General features: G+C 43.0%; 1 protein-coding gene across 4 annotated transcripts in view; it reads right to left on the bottom strand.

The window, feature by feature from the left end:
* Positions 1 to 16439, bottom strand: part of DIAPH2 (diaphanous related formin 2) — a 1874941-nt gene that overhangs the window by 1339048 nt on the left and 519454 nt on the right. For all 4 annotated transcript variants that reach the window (XM_069746079.1, XM_069746080.1, XM_069746081.1 and 1 more), the window contains one exon: positions 12806 to 12924. In XM_069746079.1, coding sequence (XP_069602180.1) covers positions 12806 to 12924 — 119 coding nt within the window. The remainder of the gene's footprint in view (positions 1 to 12805; positions 12925 to 16439) is intronic.

Genomic DNA, 16439 nt, shown 5'->3' with positions numbered 1-16439 from the left:
CTCTAAAAAACTATAGGGAGAAAAATACTTTATCTAAAAAACTAATTAAAGCTGCCAAAAAGGAAACAGAGAAGCACATTGCTAAGGAGAGTAAAACTAATCCCAAACTGTTCTTCAACTATATCAATAGTAAAAGAATAAAAACTGAAAATGTAGGCCCCTTAAAAAATAGTGAGGAAAGAATGGTTGGAGATGACGAGGAAAAAGCTAACATATTAAACACCTTCTTCTCCACGGTATTCACGGTGGAAAATGAAATGCTAGGTGAAATCCCAAGAAACAATGAAAACCCTATATTAAGGGTCACCAATCTAACCCAAGAAGAGGTGCGAAACCGGCTAAATAAGATTAAAATAGATAAATCTCCGGGTCCGGATGGCATACACCCACGAGTACTAAGATAACTAAGTAATGTAATAGATAAACCATTATTTCTTATTTTTAGTGACTCTATAGCGACAGGGTCTGTTCCGCAGGACTGGCGCATAGCAAATGTGGTGCCAATATTCAAAAAGGGCTCTAAAAGTGAACCTGGAAATTATAGGCCAGTAAGTCTAACCTCTATTGTTGGTAAAATATTTGAAGGGTTTCTGAGGGATGTTATTCTGGATTATCTCAATGAGAATAACTGTTTAACTCCATATCAGCATGGGTTTATGAGAAATCGCTCCTGTCAAACCAATCTAATCAGTTTTTATGAAGAGGTAAGCTATAGACTGGACCACGGTGAGTAATTGGACGTGGTATATCTCGATTTTTCCAAAGCGTTTGATACCGTGCCGCACAAGAGGTTGGTACACAAAATGAGAATGCTTGGTCTGGGGGAAAATGTGTGTAAATGGGTTAGTAACTGGCTTAGTGATAGAAAGCAGAGGGTGGTTATAAATGGTATAGTCTCTAACTGGGTCGCTGTGACCAGTGGGGACCGCAGGGGTCAGTATTGGGACCTGTTCTCTTCAACATATTCATTAATGATCTGGTAGAAGGTTTACACAGTAAAATATCGATATTTGCAGATGATACAAAACTATGTAAAGCAGTTAATACAAGAGAAGATAGTATTCTGCTACAGATGGATCTGGATAAGTTGGAAACTTGGGCTGAAAGGTGGCAGATGAGGTTTAACAATGATAAATGTAAGGTTATACACATGGGAAGAGGGAATCAATATCACCATTACACACTGAACGGGAAACCACTGGGTAAATCTGACAGGGAGAAGGACTTGGGGATCCTAGTTAATGATAAACTTACCTGGAGCAGCCAGTGCCAGGCAGCAGCTGCCAAGGCAAACAGGATCATGGGGTGCATTAAAAGAGGTCTGGATACACATGATGAGAGCATTATACTGCCTCTGTACAAATCCCTAGTTAGACCGCACATGGAGTACTGTGTCCAGTTTTGGGCACCGGTGCTCAGGAAGGATATAATGGAACTAGAGAGAGTACAAAGGAGGGCAACAAAATTAATAAAGGGGATGGGAGAACTACAATACCCAGATAGATTAGCGAAATTAGGATTATTTAGTCTAGAAAAAAGACGACTGAGGGGCGATCTAATAACCATGTATAAGTATATAAGGGGACAATACAAATATCTCGCTGAGGATCTGTTTATACCAAGGAAGGTGACGGGCACAAGGGGGCATTCTTTGCGTCTGGAGGAGAGAAGGTTTTTCCACCAACATAGAAGAGGATTCTTTACTGTTAGGGCAGTGAGAATCTGGAATTGCTTGCCTGAGGAGGTGGTGATGGCGAACTCAGTCGAGGGGTTCAAGAGAGGCCTGGATGTCTTCCTGGAGCAGAACAATATTGTATCATACAATTATTAGGTTCTGTAGAAGGACGTAGATCTGGGTGTTTATTATGATGGAATATAGGCTGAACTGGATGGACAAATGTCTTTTTTCGGCCTTACTAACTATGTTACTATGTTATGTTACTATGTTGGTGGAAAAACCTTCTCTCCTCCAGACGCAAAGAATGCCCCCTTGTGCCCGTCACCTTCCTTGGTATAAACAGATCCTCAGCGAGATATTTGTATTGTCCCCTTATATACTTATACATGGTTATTAGATCGCCCCTCAGTCGTCTTTTTTCTAGACTAAATAATCCTAATTTCGCTAATCTATCTGGGTATTGTAGTTCTCCCATCCCCTTTATTAATTTTGTTGCCCTCCTTTGTACTCTCTCTAGTTCCATTATATCCTTCATGAGCACCGGTGCCCAAAACTGGACACAGTACTCCATGTGCGGTCTAACTAGGGATTTGTACAGAGGCAGTATAATGCTCTCATGTGTATCCAGACCTCTTTTAATGCACCCCATGATCCTGTTTGCCTTGGCAGCTGCTGCCTGGCACTGGCTGCTCCAGGTAAGTTTATCATTAACTAGGATCCCCAAGTCCTTCTCCCTGTCAGATTTGCCCAGTGGTTACCCGTTCAGTGTGTAATGGTGATATTGATTCCTTCTTCCCATGTGTATAACCTTACATTTATCATTGTTAAACCTCATCTGCCACCTTTCAGCCCAAGTTTCCAACTTATCATCTGTAGCAGAATACTATCTTCTCTTGTATTAACTGCTTTACATAGTTTTGTATCATCTGCAAATATCGATATTTTACTGTGTAAACCTTCTACCAGATCATTAATGAATATGTTGAAGAGAACAGGTCCCAATACCGACCCCTGCGGTACCCCACTGGTCACAGCGACCCAGTTAGAGACTATACCATTTATAACCACCCTCTGCTTTCTATCACTAAGCCAGTTACTAACCCATTTACACACATTTTCCCCCAGACCAAGCATTCTCATTTTGTGTACCAACCTCTTGTGCGGCACGGTATCAAACGCTTTGGAAAAATCGAGATATACCACGTCCAATGACTCACCGTGGTCCAGCCTATAGCTTACCTCTTCATAAAAACTGATTAGATTGGTTTGACAGGAGCGATTTCTCATAAACCCATGCTGATATGGAGTTAAACAGTTATTCTCATTGAGATAATCCAGAATAACATCCCTCAGAAACCCTTCAAATATTTTACCAACAATAGAGGTTAGACTTACTGGCCTATAATTTCCAGGTTCACTTTTAGAGCCCTTTTTGAATATTGGCACCACATTTGCTATGCGCCAATCCTGCGGAACAGATCCTGTCGCTATAGAGTCCCTAAAAATAAGAAATAATGGTTTATCTATTACATTACTTAGTTCCCTTAGTACTCGTGGGTGTATGCCATCCGGACCCGGAGATTTATCTATTTTAATCTTATTTAGCCGGTTTCGCACCTCTTCTTGGGTTAGATTGGTGACCCTTAATATAGGGTTTTCATTGTTTCTTGGGATTTCACCTAGCATTTCATTTTCCACCGTGAATACCGTGGAGAAGAAGGTGTTTAATATGTTAGCTTTTTCCTCGTCATCTACAACCATTCTTTCCTCACTATTTTTTAAGGGGCCTACATTTTCAGTTTTTATTCTTTTACTATTGATATAGTTGAAGAACAGTTTGGGATTAGTTTTACTCTCCTTAGCAATGTGCTTCTCTGTTTCCTTTTTGGCAGCTTTAATTAGTTTTTTAGATAAAGTATTTTTCTCCCTATAGTTTTTTAGAGCTTCAATGGTGCCATCCTGCTTTAGTAGTGCAAATGCTTTCTTTTTACTGTTAATTGCCTGTCTTACTTCTTTGTTTAGCCACATTGGGTTTTTCCTATTTCTAGTCCTTTTATTCCCACAAGGTATAAACCGCTTACACTGCCTATTTAGGATGTTCTTAAACATTTCCCATTTATTATCTGTATTCTTATTTCTGAGGATATTGTCCCAGTCTACCAGATTAAGGGAATCTCTAAGCTGGTCAAACTTTGCCTTCCTAAAGTTCAGTGTTTTTGTGACTCCCTGACAAGTCCCCCTAGTGAAAGACAGGTGAAACTGTACAATATTGTGGTCGCTATTTCCTAGATGCCCAACCACCTGCAGATTTGTTATTCTGTCAGGTCTATTAGATAGTATTAGGTCTAAAAGTGCTGCTCCTCTGGTTGGATTCTGCACCAATTGTGAAAGATAATTTTTCTTGGTTATTAGCAGAAACCTGTTGCCTTTATGGGTTTCACAGGTTTCTGTTTCCCAGTTAATATCCAGGTAGTTAAAGTCCCCCATAACCAGGACCTCATTATGGGTTGCAGCTTCATCTATCTGCTTTAGAAGTAGACTTTCCATGGTTTCTGTTATATTTGGGGGTTTGTAACAGACCCCAATGAGAATTTTGTTACCATTTTTCCCTCCATGAATTTCGACCCATATGGACTCGACATCCTCATTCCCTTCGCTAATATCCTCCCTTAAAGTGGACTTTAGACAAGACTTTACATAGAGACAAACCCCTCCTCCTCTCCGATTTTTACGATCCTTTCTAAACAGACTGTAACCCTGTAAGTTAACTGCCCAGTCATAGCTTTCATCTAACCATGTCTCGGTTATTCCCACTATGTCAAAGTTACCTGTAGATATTTCTGCTTCTAGTTCTTCCATCTTGTTTGTCAGGCTTCTGGCGTTTGCGAGCATGCAGTTTAGAGGATTTTGTTTTGTTCCAATCTCCTCGCTGTGGATTGCTTTAGAAATGTTCTTACCTCCCATCTGAGTATGTTTTCCTGGGTCTTCTTTGTTCAAGTCTAATGTTTTTCTTCCCGTCCCCTCTTCTTCTAGTTTAACGCCCTCCTGATGAGTGTAGCGAGTCTTCTGGCGAATGTGTGTTTCCCAGGTTTGTTGAGGTGTAGTCCATCTCTGGCGAGGAGTCCATCGTACCAGTAATTCACACCGTGGTCCAGGAATCCGAATCCTTGTTGTCTGCACCATCGTCTTAGCCAGTTGTTTGCATCAAGGATCCTGTTCCATCTCCTGGTGCCATGCCCGTCTACTGGAAGGATAGAAGAAAAAACTACCTGTGCATCCAGTTCCTTTACTTTCTTCCCCAACTCTTCAAAGTCCTTGCAGATTGTCGGTAGGTCCTTCCTTGCCTTGTCATTGGTGCCAACATGTATCAGAAGAAATGGGTGGACGTCCTTGGAGCTGAAGAGCTTTGGTATCCTATCGGTCACATCCTTGATCATCGCACCTGGAAGGCAGCATACTTCTCTTGCAGTTATGTCCGGTCTGCAGATGGCTGCTTCTGTGCCTCTCAGTAGTGAGTCTCCCACCACCACCACTCTTCGTTGCTTCTTGGCTGTACTTTTTGCTGTCACTTGTTGCTGTGTGCCCTTTTCTTTTTTGCTTGCTGGTATTGCTTCATTCTTAGGTGTGCCATCTTCATCCTCTACAAAGATTTGATATCGGTTCTTCAGTTGTGTGGTTGGTGATTTCTCCATGGTCTTCTTGCTTCTTTTGGTCACATGCTTCCACTCATCTGCTTTTGGAGGTTCTCTGACACTTTTTGCACCTTCTGTGACCAGTAGAGGTGCTTCTGTTCTGTCTAGAAAGTCTTCATTCTCTTTGATGAGTTTCAAAGTTGCTATTCTTTCTTCCAGACCCCGCACCTTTTCTTCTAAAAGGGCCACTAGTCTACACTTCTGACAGGTGAAATTTGATTCTTCTTCTGGTCGGTCTGTGAACATGTAGCACATGCTGCAGCTCACCATGTAGGTTGTCACATCTGCCATGTTGCTCCTAGATCCTGCTGACTTGCTGTGTGTTTTCCTTCTTGTGTAATCTACTCAGCCAAGCTCTCTTGCAATAATATCCTACAGGCAAAATTACGGCGCGCGGTTTGGCGATGCTTTCCAAGCAGCTGGTCCCGGCTGTACCCAACGATCTTCTAGCTTAGGGAGACTTCGCTTTTACCAGAAGGCACCTGGAATATGCAAATTAGCCTCCTCAAGCTTGAATCCCTGGTTTGGCGATGCTTTCCAAGCAGCTGGTCCCGGCTGTACCCAACATATTATGGAGCATTTCTCATAATTCCTGTATTCTGTACATATTATGGAGCATTTCTCATATTTCCTGTATTCTGTACATATTATGGAGCATTTCTCATATTTCGGGTATTCTGTACATATTATGGAGCATTTCTCATATTTCGGGTATTCTGTACATATTATGGAGCATTTCTCATATTTCGGGTATTCTGTACATATTATGGAGCATTTCTCATATTTCCAGTATTCTGTACATATTATGGAGCATTTCTCATATTTCCGGTATTCTGTACATATTATGGAGCATTTCTCATATTTCCGGTATTCTGTACATATTATGGAGCATTTCTCATATTTCCGGTATTCTGTACATATTATGGAGCATTTCTCATATTTCGGGTATTCTGCACATATTATGGAGTATTTCTCATATTTCCGGTATTCTGTACATATTATGGAGCATTTCTCATATTTCCGGTATTCTGTACATATTATGGAGCATTTCTCATATTTCGGGTATTCTGTACATATTATGGAGCATTTCTCATATTTCCTGTATTCTGTACATATTATGGAGCATTTCTCATATTTCCGGTATTCTGTACATATTATGGAGCATTTCTCATATTTCCTGTATTCTGTACATATTATGGAGCATTTCTCATATTTCCGGTATTCTGTACATATTATGGAGCATTTCTCATATTTCGGGTATTCTGTACATATTATGGAGCATTTCTCATATTTCCTATATTCTGTACATATTATGGAGCATTTCTCATATTTCCGGTATTCTGTACGTATTATGGAGCATTTCTCATATTTCCGGTATTCTGTACGTATTATGGAGCATTTCTCATATTTCCGGTATTCTGTACATATTATGGAGCATTTCTCATATTTCCGGTATTCTGTACATATTATGGAGCATTTCTCATATTTCCGGTATTCTGTACATATTATGGAGCATTTCTCATATTTCCGGTATTCTGTACGTATTATGGAGCATTTCTCATATTTCCGGTATTCTGTACGTATTATGGAGCATTTCTCATATTTCCGGTATTCTGTACGTATTATGGAGCATTTCTCATATTTCGGGTATTCTGTACGTATTATGGAGCATTTCTCATATTTCCGGTATTCTGTACGTATTATGGAGCATTTCTCATATTTCCGGTATTCTGTACGTATTATGGAGCATTTCTCATATTTCGGTTATTCTGTACGTATTATGGAGCATTTCTTCTATTTCCGGTATTCTGTACATATTATGGAGCATTTCTCATATTTCCGGTATTCTGTACGTATTATGGAGTATTTCTCATATTTCCGGTATTCTGTACATATTATGGAGTATTTTTCATATTTCCGGTATTCTGTACGTATTATGGAGCATTTCTCATATTTCCGGTATTCTGTACGTATTATGGAGCATTTCTCATATTTCGGGTATTCTGTACGTATTATGGAGCATTTCTTCTATTTCCGGTATTCTGTACATATTATGGAGCATTTCTCATATTTCCGGTATTCTGTACATATTATGGAGCATTTCTCATATTTCCGGTATTCTGTACATATTATGGAGCATTTGTCATATTTCCGGTATTCTGTACATATTATGGAGCATTTGTCATATTTCCGGTATTCTGTACATATTATGGAGCATTTCTCATATTTCCGGTATTCTGTACATATTATGGAGCATTTCTCATATTTCCGGTATTCTGTACATATTATGGAGCATTTCTCATATTTCTGGTATTCTGTACATATTATGGAGCATTTCTCATATTTCCTGTTTTCTGTACATATTATGGAGTATTTCTCATATTTCCTGTATTCTGTACATATTACATAGTAACATAGTAACATAGTAACATAGTTAGTAAGGCCGAAAAAAGACATTTGTCCATCCAGTTCAGCCTATATTCCATCATAATAAATACCCAGATCTACGTCCTTCTACAGAACCTAATAATTGTATGATACAATATTGTTCTGCTCCAGGAAGACATCCAGGCCTCTCTTGAACCCCTCGACTGAGTTCGCCATCACCACCTCCTCAGGCAAGCAATTCCAGATTCTCACTGCCCTAACAGTAAAGAATCCTCTTCTATGTTGGTGGAAAAACCTTCTCTCCTCCAGACGCAAAGAATGCCCCCTTGTGCCCGTCACCTTCCTTGGTATAAACAGATCCTCAGCGAGATATTTGTATTGTCCCCTTATATACTTATACATGGTTATTAGATCGCCCCTCAGTCGTCTTTTTTCTAGACTAAATAATCCTAATTTCGCTAATCTATCTGGGTATTGTAGTTCTCCCATCCCCTTTATTAATTTTGTTGCCCTCCTTTGTACTCTCTCTAGTTCCATTATATTATGGAGCATTTCTCATATTTCCGGTATTCTGTACATATTATGGAGCATTTCTCATATTTCCGGTATTCTGTACATATTATGGAGCATTTCTCATATTTCCTGTATTCTGTACATATTATGGAGCATTTCTCATATTTCCGGTATTCTGTACATATTATGGAGCATTTCTCATATTTCCGGTATTCTGTACATATTATGGAGCATTTCTCATATTTCCGGTATTCTGTGCATATTATGGAGCATTTCTCATATTTCCGGTATTCTGTACATATTATGAAGCATTTCTTATATTTCCGGTATTCTGTACATATTATGGAGCATTTCTTATATTTCCGGTATTCTGTACATATTATGGAGTATTTCTCATATTTCGGGTATTCTGTACGTATTATGGAGCATTTCTCATATTTCCGTTATTCTGTACATATTATGGAGTATTTCTTATATTTCCGGTATTCTGTACATATTATGGAGCATTTCTTATACTTCGAATATTCTGTACATATTATGGAGCATTTCTCATATTTCGGGTATTCTGTACATATTATGGAGCATTTCTCATATTTCCGGTATTCTGTACATATTATGGAGCATTTCTTATACTTCGGGTATTCTGTACATATTATGGAGCATTTCTCATATTTCCGTTATTCTGTACGTATTATGGAGTATTTCTTATATTTCCGGTATTCTGTACATATTATGGAGCATTTCTCATATTTCCGGTATTCTGTACATATTATGGAGCATTTCTCATATTTCCGGTATTCTGTACATATTATGGAGCATTTCTCATATTTCGGGTATTCTGTACATATTATGGAGCATTTCTCATATTTCCGGTATTCTGTACATATTATGGAGTATTTCTCATATTTCCGGTATTCTGTACATATTATGGAGCATTTCTCATATTTCGGGTATTCTGTACATATTATGGAGCATTTCTCATATTTCCGGTATTCTGTAGCATTTCTCATATTTCCGGTGTTCTGTACATATTATGGAGCATTTCTCATATTTCCGGTATTCTGTACATATTATGGAGCATTTCTCATATTTCCGGTATTCTGTACATATTATGGAGCATTTCTCATATTTCGTATATTCTGTACATATTATGGAGCATTTCTCATATTTCCGGTATTCTGTACATATTATGGAGTATTTCTCATATTTCCGGTATTCTGTACATATTATGGAGCATTTCTCATATTTCCGGTATTCTGTACATATTATGGAGCATTTCTCATATTTCCGGTATTCTGTACATATTATGGAGCATTTCTCATATTTCGTATATTCTGTACATATTATGGAGCATTTCTCATATTTCCGGTATTCTGTACATATTATGGAGCATTTCTCATATTTCCGGTATTCTGTACGTATTATGGAGTATTTCTTATATTTCGTATATTCTGTACATATTATGGAGCATTTCTTATATTTCGGGTATTCTGTACATATTATGGAGCATTTCTTATATTTCGGGTATTCTGTACATATTATGGAGCATTTCTTATATTTCGGGTATTCTGTACATATTATGGAGCATTTCTCATATTTCGTATATTCTGCACATATTATGGAGCATTTCTTATATTTCGGGTATTCTGTACATATTATGGAGCATTTCTCATATTTCCTGTATTCTGTACATATTATGGAGCATTTCTCATATTTCGTATATTCTGCACATATTATGGAGCATTTCTTATATTTCGGGTATTCTGTACATATTATGAAGCATTTCTCATATTTCCTGTATTCTGTACATATTATGGAGCATTTCTCATATTTCGGGTATTCTGTACATATTATGGAGCATTTCTCATATTTCCTGTATTCTGTACGTATTATGGAGCATTTCTCATATTTCGGGTATTCTGTACGTATTATGGTGTATTTCTCATATTTCCGTTATTCTGTACGTATTATGGAGCATTTCTCATATTTCCGTTATTCTGTACGTATTATGGAGCATTTCTCATATTTCCGGTATTCTGTAGATATTATGGAGTATTTCTTATATTTCGTATATTCTGTACATATTAGGGAGCATTTCTCATATTTCCGGTATTCTGTACATATTATGGAGCATTTCTCATATTTCCGGTATTCTGTACATATTATGGAGCATTTCTCATATTTCCGGTATTCTGTACATATTATGGAGCACTTCTCATATTTCCGGTATTCTGTACATATTATGGAGCATTTCTCATATTTCCGTTATTCTGTACATATTATGGAGCACTTCTCAAATTTCCGGTATTCTGTACATATTATGGAGCATTTCTCATATTTCCGGTATTCTGTACATATTATGGAGCATTTCTCATATTTCCGGTATTCTGTACGTATTATGGAGCATTTCTCATATTTCCGGTATTCTGTAGATATTATGGAGCATTTCTCATATTTCGTATATTCTGTACATATTATGAAGCATTTCTCATATTTCTTGTATTCTGTACATATTATGGAGCATTTCTCATATTTCCGGTATTCTGTACATATTATGGAGCATTTCTCATATTTCCGGTATTCTGTACATATTATGGAGCATTTCTCATATTTCCGGTATTCTGTACGTATTATGGAGCATTTCTCATATTTCGGGTATTCTGTACATATTATGAAGCATTTCTCATATTTCTTGTATTCTGTACATATTATGGAGCATTTCTCATATTTCCGGTATTTCGCACATGTTTGTGAGTTTTTCTTATATTTTGGGCATACTGCACATTTTTGGGAGAATGTCTTTTATCCAATGCCGATGCTTTTCCGTCTGAATTTAATACCCGTGAATTGCCCTCCCTAATCCCCCGCATGGCGTCCTCCAATCTGCATTACACATAAGTGATCCGTGGTCCTGGAGGTCTCCTCATTGTGAGATCAATGCTAACCATGTTCGCGGATTACCTGGCTTGCTGCAGTCTGCATTGTGAGGACTCGATAGCTCTCGGCTCTCCTTTCATTACGGTAAAGTGGATAAGACGGCGGCTTTCCTTCCTTCCGCGCCTCACACTGAGGCGCTCGGCGGCGGCAGCACAATGTAAACGTGTGGATGGATTGTGCGGCATACCTTGATCCATACTTATGAGCTCTTCCTGTTTACATAGACAGGATACAATCTAAATTGATTTCCTCCACAGTTCTGCACCCACCGGTGATTGCATTTCTAACATTATTCACTGGGCAAGGTTTTTGTTTTCAAGTTTTCAGATTTGTGCCAAGACGAAATCCTGAAAACGACAGATTATCGCAAAATAGTAAAACAGCGTGAAATTTCTGATCTACCAGAAAGCGGAAGGAAAAGCTAAAATAAGAACAAACCAACTGAATCCAAGGCAAGAAGGAGCGGCGGCTGCTGATCATGGAACCAACGAGCCCAAAGCGTGGGCCAAACGGAGGAGACAACTGGGCCATGGCGCTCACTAGACTGGGCAGAGTAAGGCCCGGCTCAGCACCATCCCGGTCATGGCTTCACTTGTGCTGTTGCAGATAAAGGGCCACGACTCGAAGGACTGCAGCAGCCTTGTGTCTCTCCATGAAGGTCCTAACAGCAAGCACTGCACCTAGAGGAGAACTGAAGCACAAGTCCCTCACATTCTGCACTATGGCCCTGATCTCAGCCTACCACCATTGATCGAGTCTACAAGGCTCACCTGGGAACCTCTGCTGGAATAACAAACAAGGGACTCGCTTCAGAACATGGTCCATAAAGTCCAGCAGAAGACAACCCCACATGGACAAGGGCAAGTCTGCGAAGTTTTTGGTTATTTGGGGCCATTATAGCTGTTACTACTCATATGACCATCAATCACGCTGCACGGCCGCTATAATGGATGTACAAAGAATATTCTAACACTTTCTCCATTGTCTGCAGATCAGACCAGATAGATCTTCCACTGCCATTATGTGTCACATCTTCGGCACCTGACATGTTCGATCTGCACTCGATCCTACTAACGGCCTCCAGCTATATTGTCCTATGTGCACCCATCAGTCTTGTGATTGGCATGGGTGCAGGCAGCGACTGATGGGAAGTACCGTGCCTGATAGTGTCTGTGGACCTGATGATTGAGGTGCGCTTGGGCCAGGCAGTGAAGATGAAGATGGGGGTCAATAGATGGATGCCTCTCATTAATATGTTTAGGTGTTTTAGCATTTAGGGTCCAAGTCCCAATCTCCATGATAATAGTGAAGAGGCAGATAATGGAAAACGCCTGAAAATGCCTGACATCCAGCAATACGCACCATCCCGCTCTGCACATCTGCTTGACTCTTCCTAAAACACAAAAACATGCTGAAAAGTTACTGGAGAAGCTCCGAGCGATTATCTGTCACCTGCCTCGTGTTGTCAGCACGGGATGTCTCCAAGACTAAAGATATGGCCCCCAAAAGAGGGCGACTTCTCAGAAGTAATGCAACGTTTCCTAGAGGAAGACAACAATGGAATAATGGATGGCGACAGCAAACATCAGAAGGATATTCCATCTCTGCACGGATGTCCCTGAGGCGGTGGGAAAGTTCCAGGAGGTCATCTTCTCTGTTCTCATCAAACACCTTTAACTGGATATCAAGCTCATCGTTTTCCTTTTCTTTTAGATGCTGAAAATCAAACAAACATATTCTGTGATGACAAAAGTGAAACAAAACCCACCGGGAGATCAGATCTGGGACACGCACAGAAGGTGCGACTGTGAGGACTCAGACAATATGGCCCCAATAAGGACCTCATGTCCTGCTGCCGGCGTCCCCAATCTCAACCTGCTGCCGGCGCCCCCAATCTCAACCTGCTGCCGGCGCCCCCAATCTCAACCTGCTGCCGGCGCCCCCAATCTCAACCTGCTGCCGGCGCCCCCAATCTCAACCTGCTGCCGGCGCCCCCAATCTCAACCTGCTGCCGGCGCCCCCAATCTCAACCTGCTGCCAGCACCCCCAATCTCAACCTGCTGCCAGCACCCCCAATCTCAACCTGCTGCCCATGTCCCCAAATCTCAACCTGCTGCCGGCGCCCCCAATCTCAACCTGCTGCCGGCGCCCCCAATCTCAACCTGCTGCCGGCGCCCCCAATCTCAACCTGCTGCCCGCACCCCCAATCTCAACCTGCTGCCAGCACCCCCAATCTCAACCTGCTGCCAGCACCCCCAATCTCAACCTGCTGCCGGCACCCCCAATCTCAACCTGCTGCCGGCACCCCCAATCTCAACCTGCTGCCGGCACCCCCAATCTCAACCTGCTGCCCATGTCCCCAAATCTCAACCTGCTGCCGGCGCCCCCAATCTCAACCTGCTGCCGGCGCCCCCAATCTCAACCTGCTGCCGGCGCCCCCAATCTCAACCTGCTGCCCGCACCCCCAATCTCAACCTGCTGCCAGCACCCCCAATCTCAACCTGCTGCCAGCACCCCCAATCTCAACCTGCTGCCGGCACCCCCAATCTCAACCTGCTGCCCATGTCCCCAAATCTCAACCTGCTGCCGGCGCCCCCAATCTCAACCTGCTGCCGGCACCCCCAATCTCAACCTGCTGCCGGCGCCCCCAATCTCAACCTGCTGCCGGTGCCCCCAATCTCAACCTGCTGTCAGCACCCCCAATCTCAACCTGCTGCCAGCACCCCCAATCTCAACCTGCTGCCGGCACCCCCAATCTCAACCTGCTGCCGGCGCCCTAAATCTTACAGGTTTCTAATTCTGAATTAAAGGAATCCAAGAGGAGATAATTGTCAGCGAGATTTCATGGCAGATCTCGGAGAAATCCACAGTGGAGATGTCTCCACCACCCGAGGTTTCTCTTACATTTTTAGAACTTTTTGTAAATTACAATTTTTGCTGTGTTATTAGGCGACTGCAGCGTTTCCATTCTCCGCATTTATCCTTTTTTCCACGTGTTAAATATCACATTTGATTAAGAACAAAGATTCTTTGTGCAGATTTTTTTTATGTAAAACTACTTGAAATGTCACAAACTTTTAGAAAACTCAAGTTTTCCTCCTTTCCAGTCTGGGGCAGGTGGGCACATTGGGGGGAAACCGGTACATCTGGGGCAGGCCAGCGCATCTGGCGCAGGATGGTACATCTGGTGCAGGCCAATACACCTGGGGCATGCAGGCACACCTGGGGCAAGCCGGCACACCTGGGGCAGGTTGGCATATCTGGGGCCGCCGGGCACATCTGGCATAGGCCGGTACATCTTGGGGCTGTGGAATGCATTGCGACGTATTGCAAAAAACGCTAGTGTGAAAGTAGCCTAACACTGATTACACAAGAACCATAAGACAGATTTCATCACCAGGTATCAGTGTACTCAGTATAACGGCGCTGAACGGACATTGTCTGTGGTCACTGAGCACAATCCTGCTGACAGGTCACTTTAAGCTGGCAAAATAATCAGAACCTCGATGTGAAGTTGTAAGATATTGTTTTCAATTAATTAAAAATAAGTTGAAAGCGTGAGCTGCCCCCTGCGCCTCATCCGGAGGTGACCCTGCATTATTGCCTCCATTTCTTGGAGAAGTTTAAGTGTTGAAGAACGACAGAGCCGGCGAGTGAAGGAGCGGACAGGACGCCGTTCCACATGAGCAGGAGTCTAGATGACACCAACCACATTAGGCATAAATATATCCCCGAGTTATTCCATTAGGAAGCAGCATTTATGGCCAGCGCCATTTATATTGTCGACTTGGCGCTCGCTGGTGCAACAATAACGTTAAAAGAAAATATGCAGTGAACTCAGCGCCACCGCCATGAAGATCTCAGCCGCGATCTGACCCCGGGCTATCTGTTGTTTGAGTGTGATGCCCCTCTACAGGATGGGACAGTAAAGTCCGGGGTTCCAGCTCTATGGTTCGGTGGTGAAGCCCCTCTACAGAATGGGATAGTTAGTCTGGGGTTCCAGCTCTCTGTGGTTCGGGGATGAAGCCCCTCTACAGGAGGGGACAGTCAGTCTGGGGTACCGGCTCTCTGTGGTTCGGGGGTGAAGCCCCTCTACAGGAGGGGACAGTCAGTCTGGGGTTCCGACTCTGTGGGTCAGTGGTGAAGCCCCTCTACAGGAAGGGACAGTCAGTCTGGGGTTCCAGCTCTGTGGCTCGGGGGTGAAGCCCCTCTACAGGAGGAGACAGTCAGTCCGAGGTTCTGGCTCTCCGTGGTTCGGGGGTGAAGCCCCTCTACAGGAGGAGACAGTCAGTCCGAGGTTCTGGCTCTCTGTGGTTCGGGGGTGAAGCACCTCTACAGGAGGAGACAGTCAGTCAGAGGTTCTGGCTCTCTGTGGTTCGGGGGTGAAGCCCCTCTACAGGAGGAGACAGTCAGTCAGAGGTTCAGCTCTCTGTGGTTCGGGGGTGAAGCACCTCTACAGGAGGAGACAGTCAGTCAGAGGTTCTGGCTCTCTGTGGTTCGGGGGTGAAGCCCCTCTACAGGAGGAGACAGTCAGTCAGAGGTTCAGCTCTCTGTGGTTCGGGGGTGAAGCCCCTCTACAGGAGGAGACAGTCAGTCTGAGGTTCTGGCTCTCTGTGGTTTGGGGGTGAAGCACCTCTACAGGGGGGGACAGTCAGTCAGAGGTTCAGCTCTCTGTGGTTCGGGGATGAAGCCCCTCTACAGGAGGAGACAGTCAGTCAGAGGTTCCGGCTCTCTGTGGTTCGGGGGTGAAGCCCCTCTACAGGAGGAGACAGTCAGTCAGAGGTTCCGGCTCTCTGTGGTTCGGGGGTGAAGCCCCTCTACAGGAGGAGACAGTCAGTCAGAGGTTCCGGCTCTCTGTGGTTCGGGGGTGAAGCACCTCTACAGGGGGGGACAGTCAGTCAGAGGTTCAGCTCTCTGTGGTTCGGGGGTGAAGCCCCTCTACAGGAGGAGACAGTCAGTCAGAGGTTCCGACTCTCTGTGGTTCGGGGGCGAAGCCCCTCTACAGGAGGAGACAGTCAGTCCGAGGTTCTGGCTCTCTGTGGTTCGGGGGTGAAGCACCTCTACAGGAGGAGACAGTCAGTCAGAGGTTCAGCTCTCTGTGGTTCGGGGGTGAAGCCCCTCTACAGGAGGAGACAGTCAGTCAGAGGTTCCGGCTCTCTGTGGTTCGGGGGTGAAGCCCCTCTACAGGAGGAGACAGTCAGTCAGAGGTTCCGGCTCTCTATGGTTCGGGG

Source organism: Ranitomeya imitator, chromosome 2 (assembly GCF_032444005.1).
Source record: "Ranitomeya imitator isolate aRanImi1 chromosome 2, aRanImi1.pri, whole genome shotgun sequence".
Classification (NCBI taxonomy): Eukaryota; Metazoa; Chordata; class Amphibia; order Anura; family Dendrobatidae; genus Ranitomeya; species Ranitomeya imitator.
Note: the sequence above shows the minus strand (reverse complement) of the source record. Positions and strands in the feature narration are given on the sequence as shown.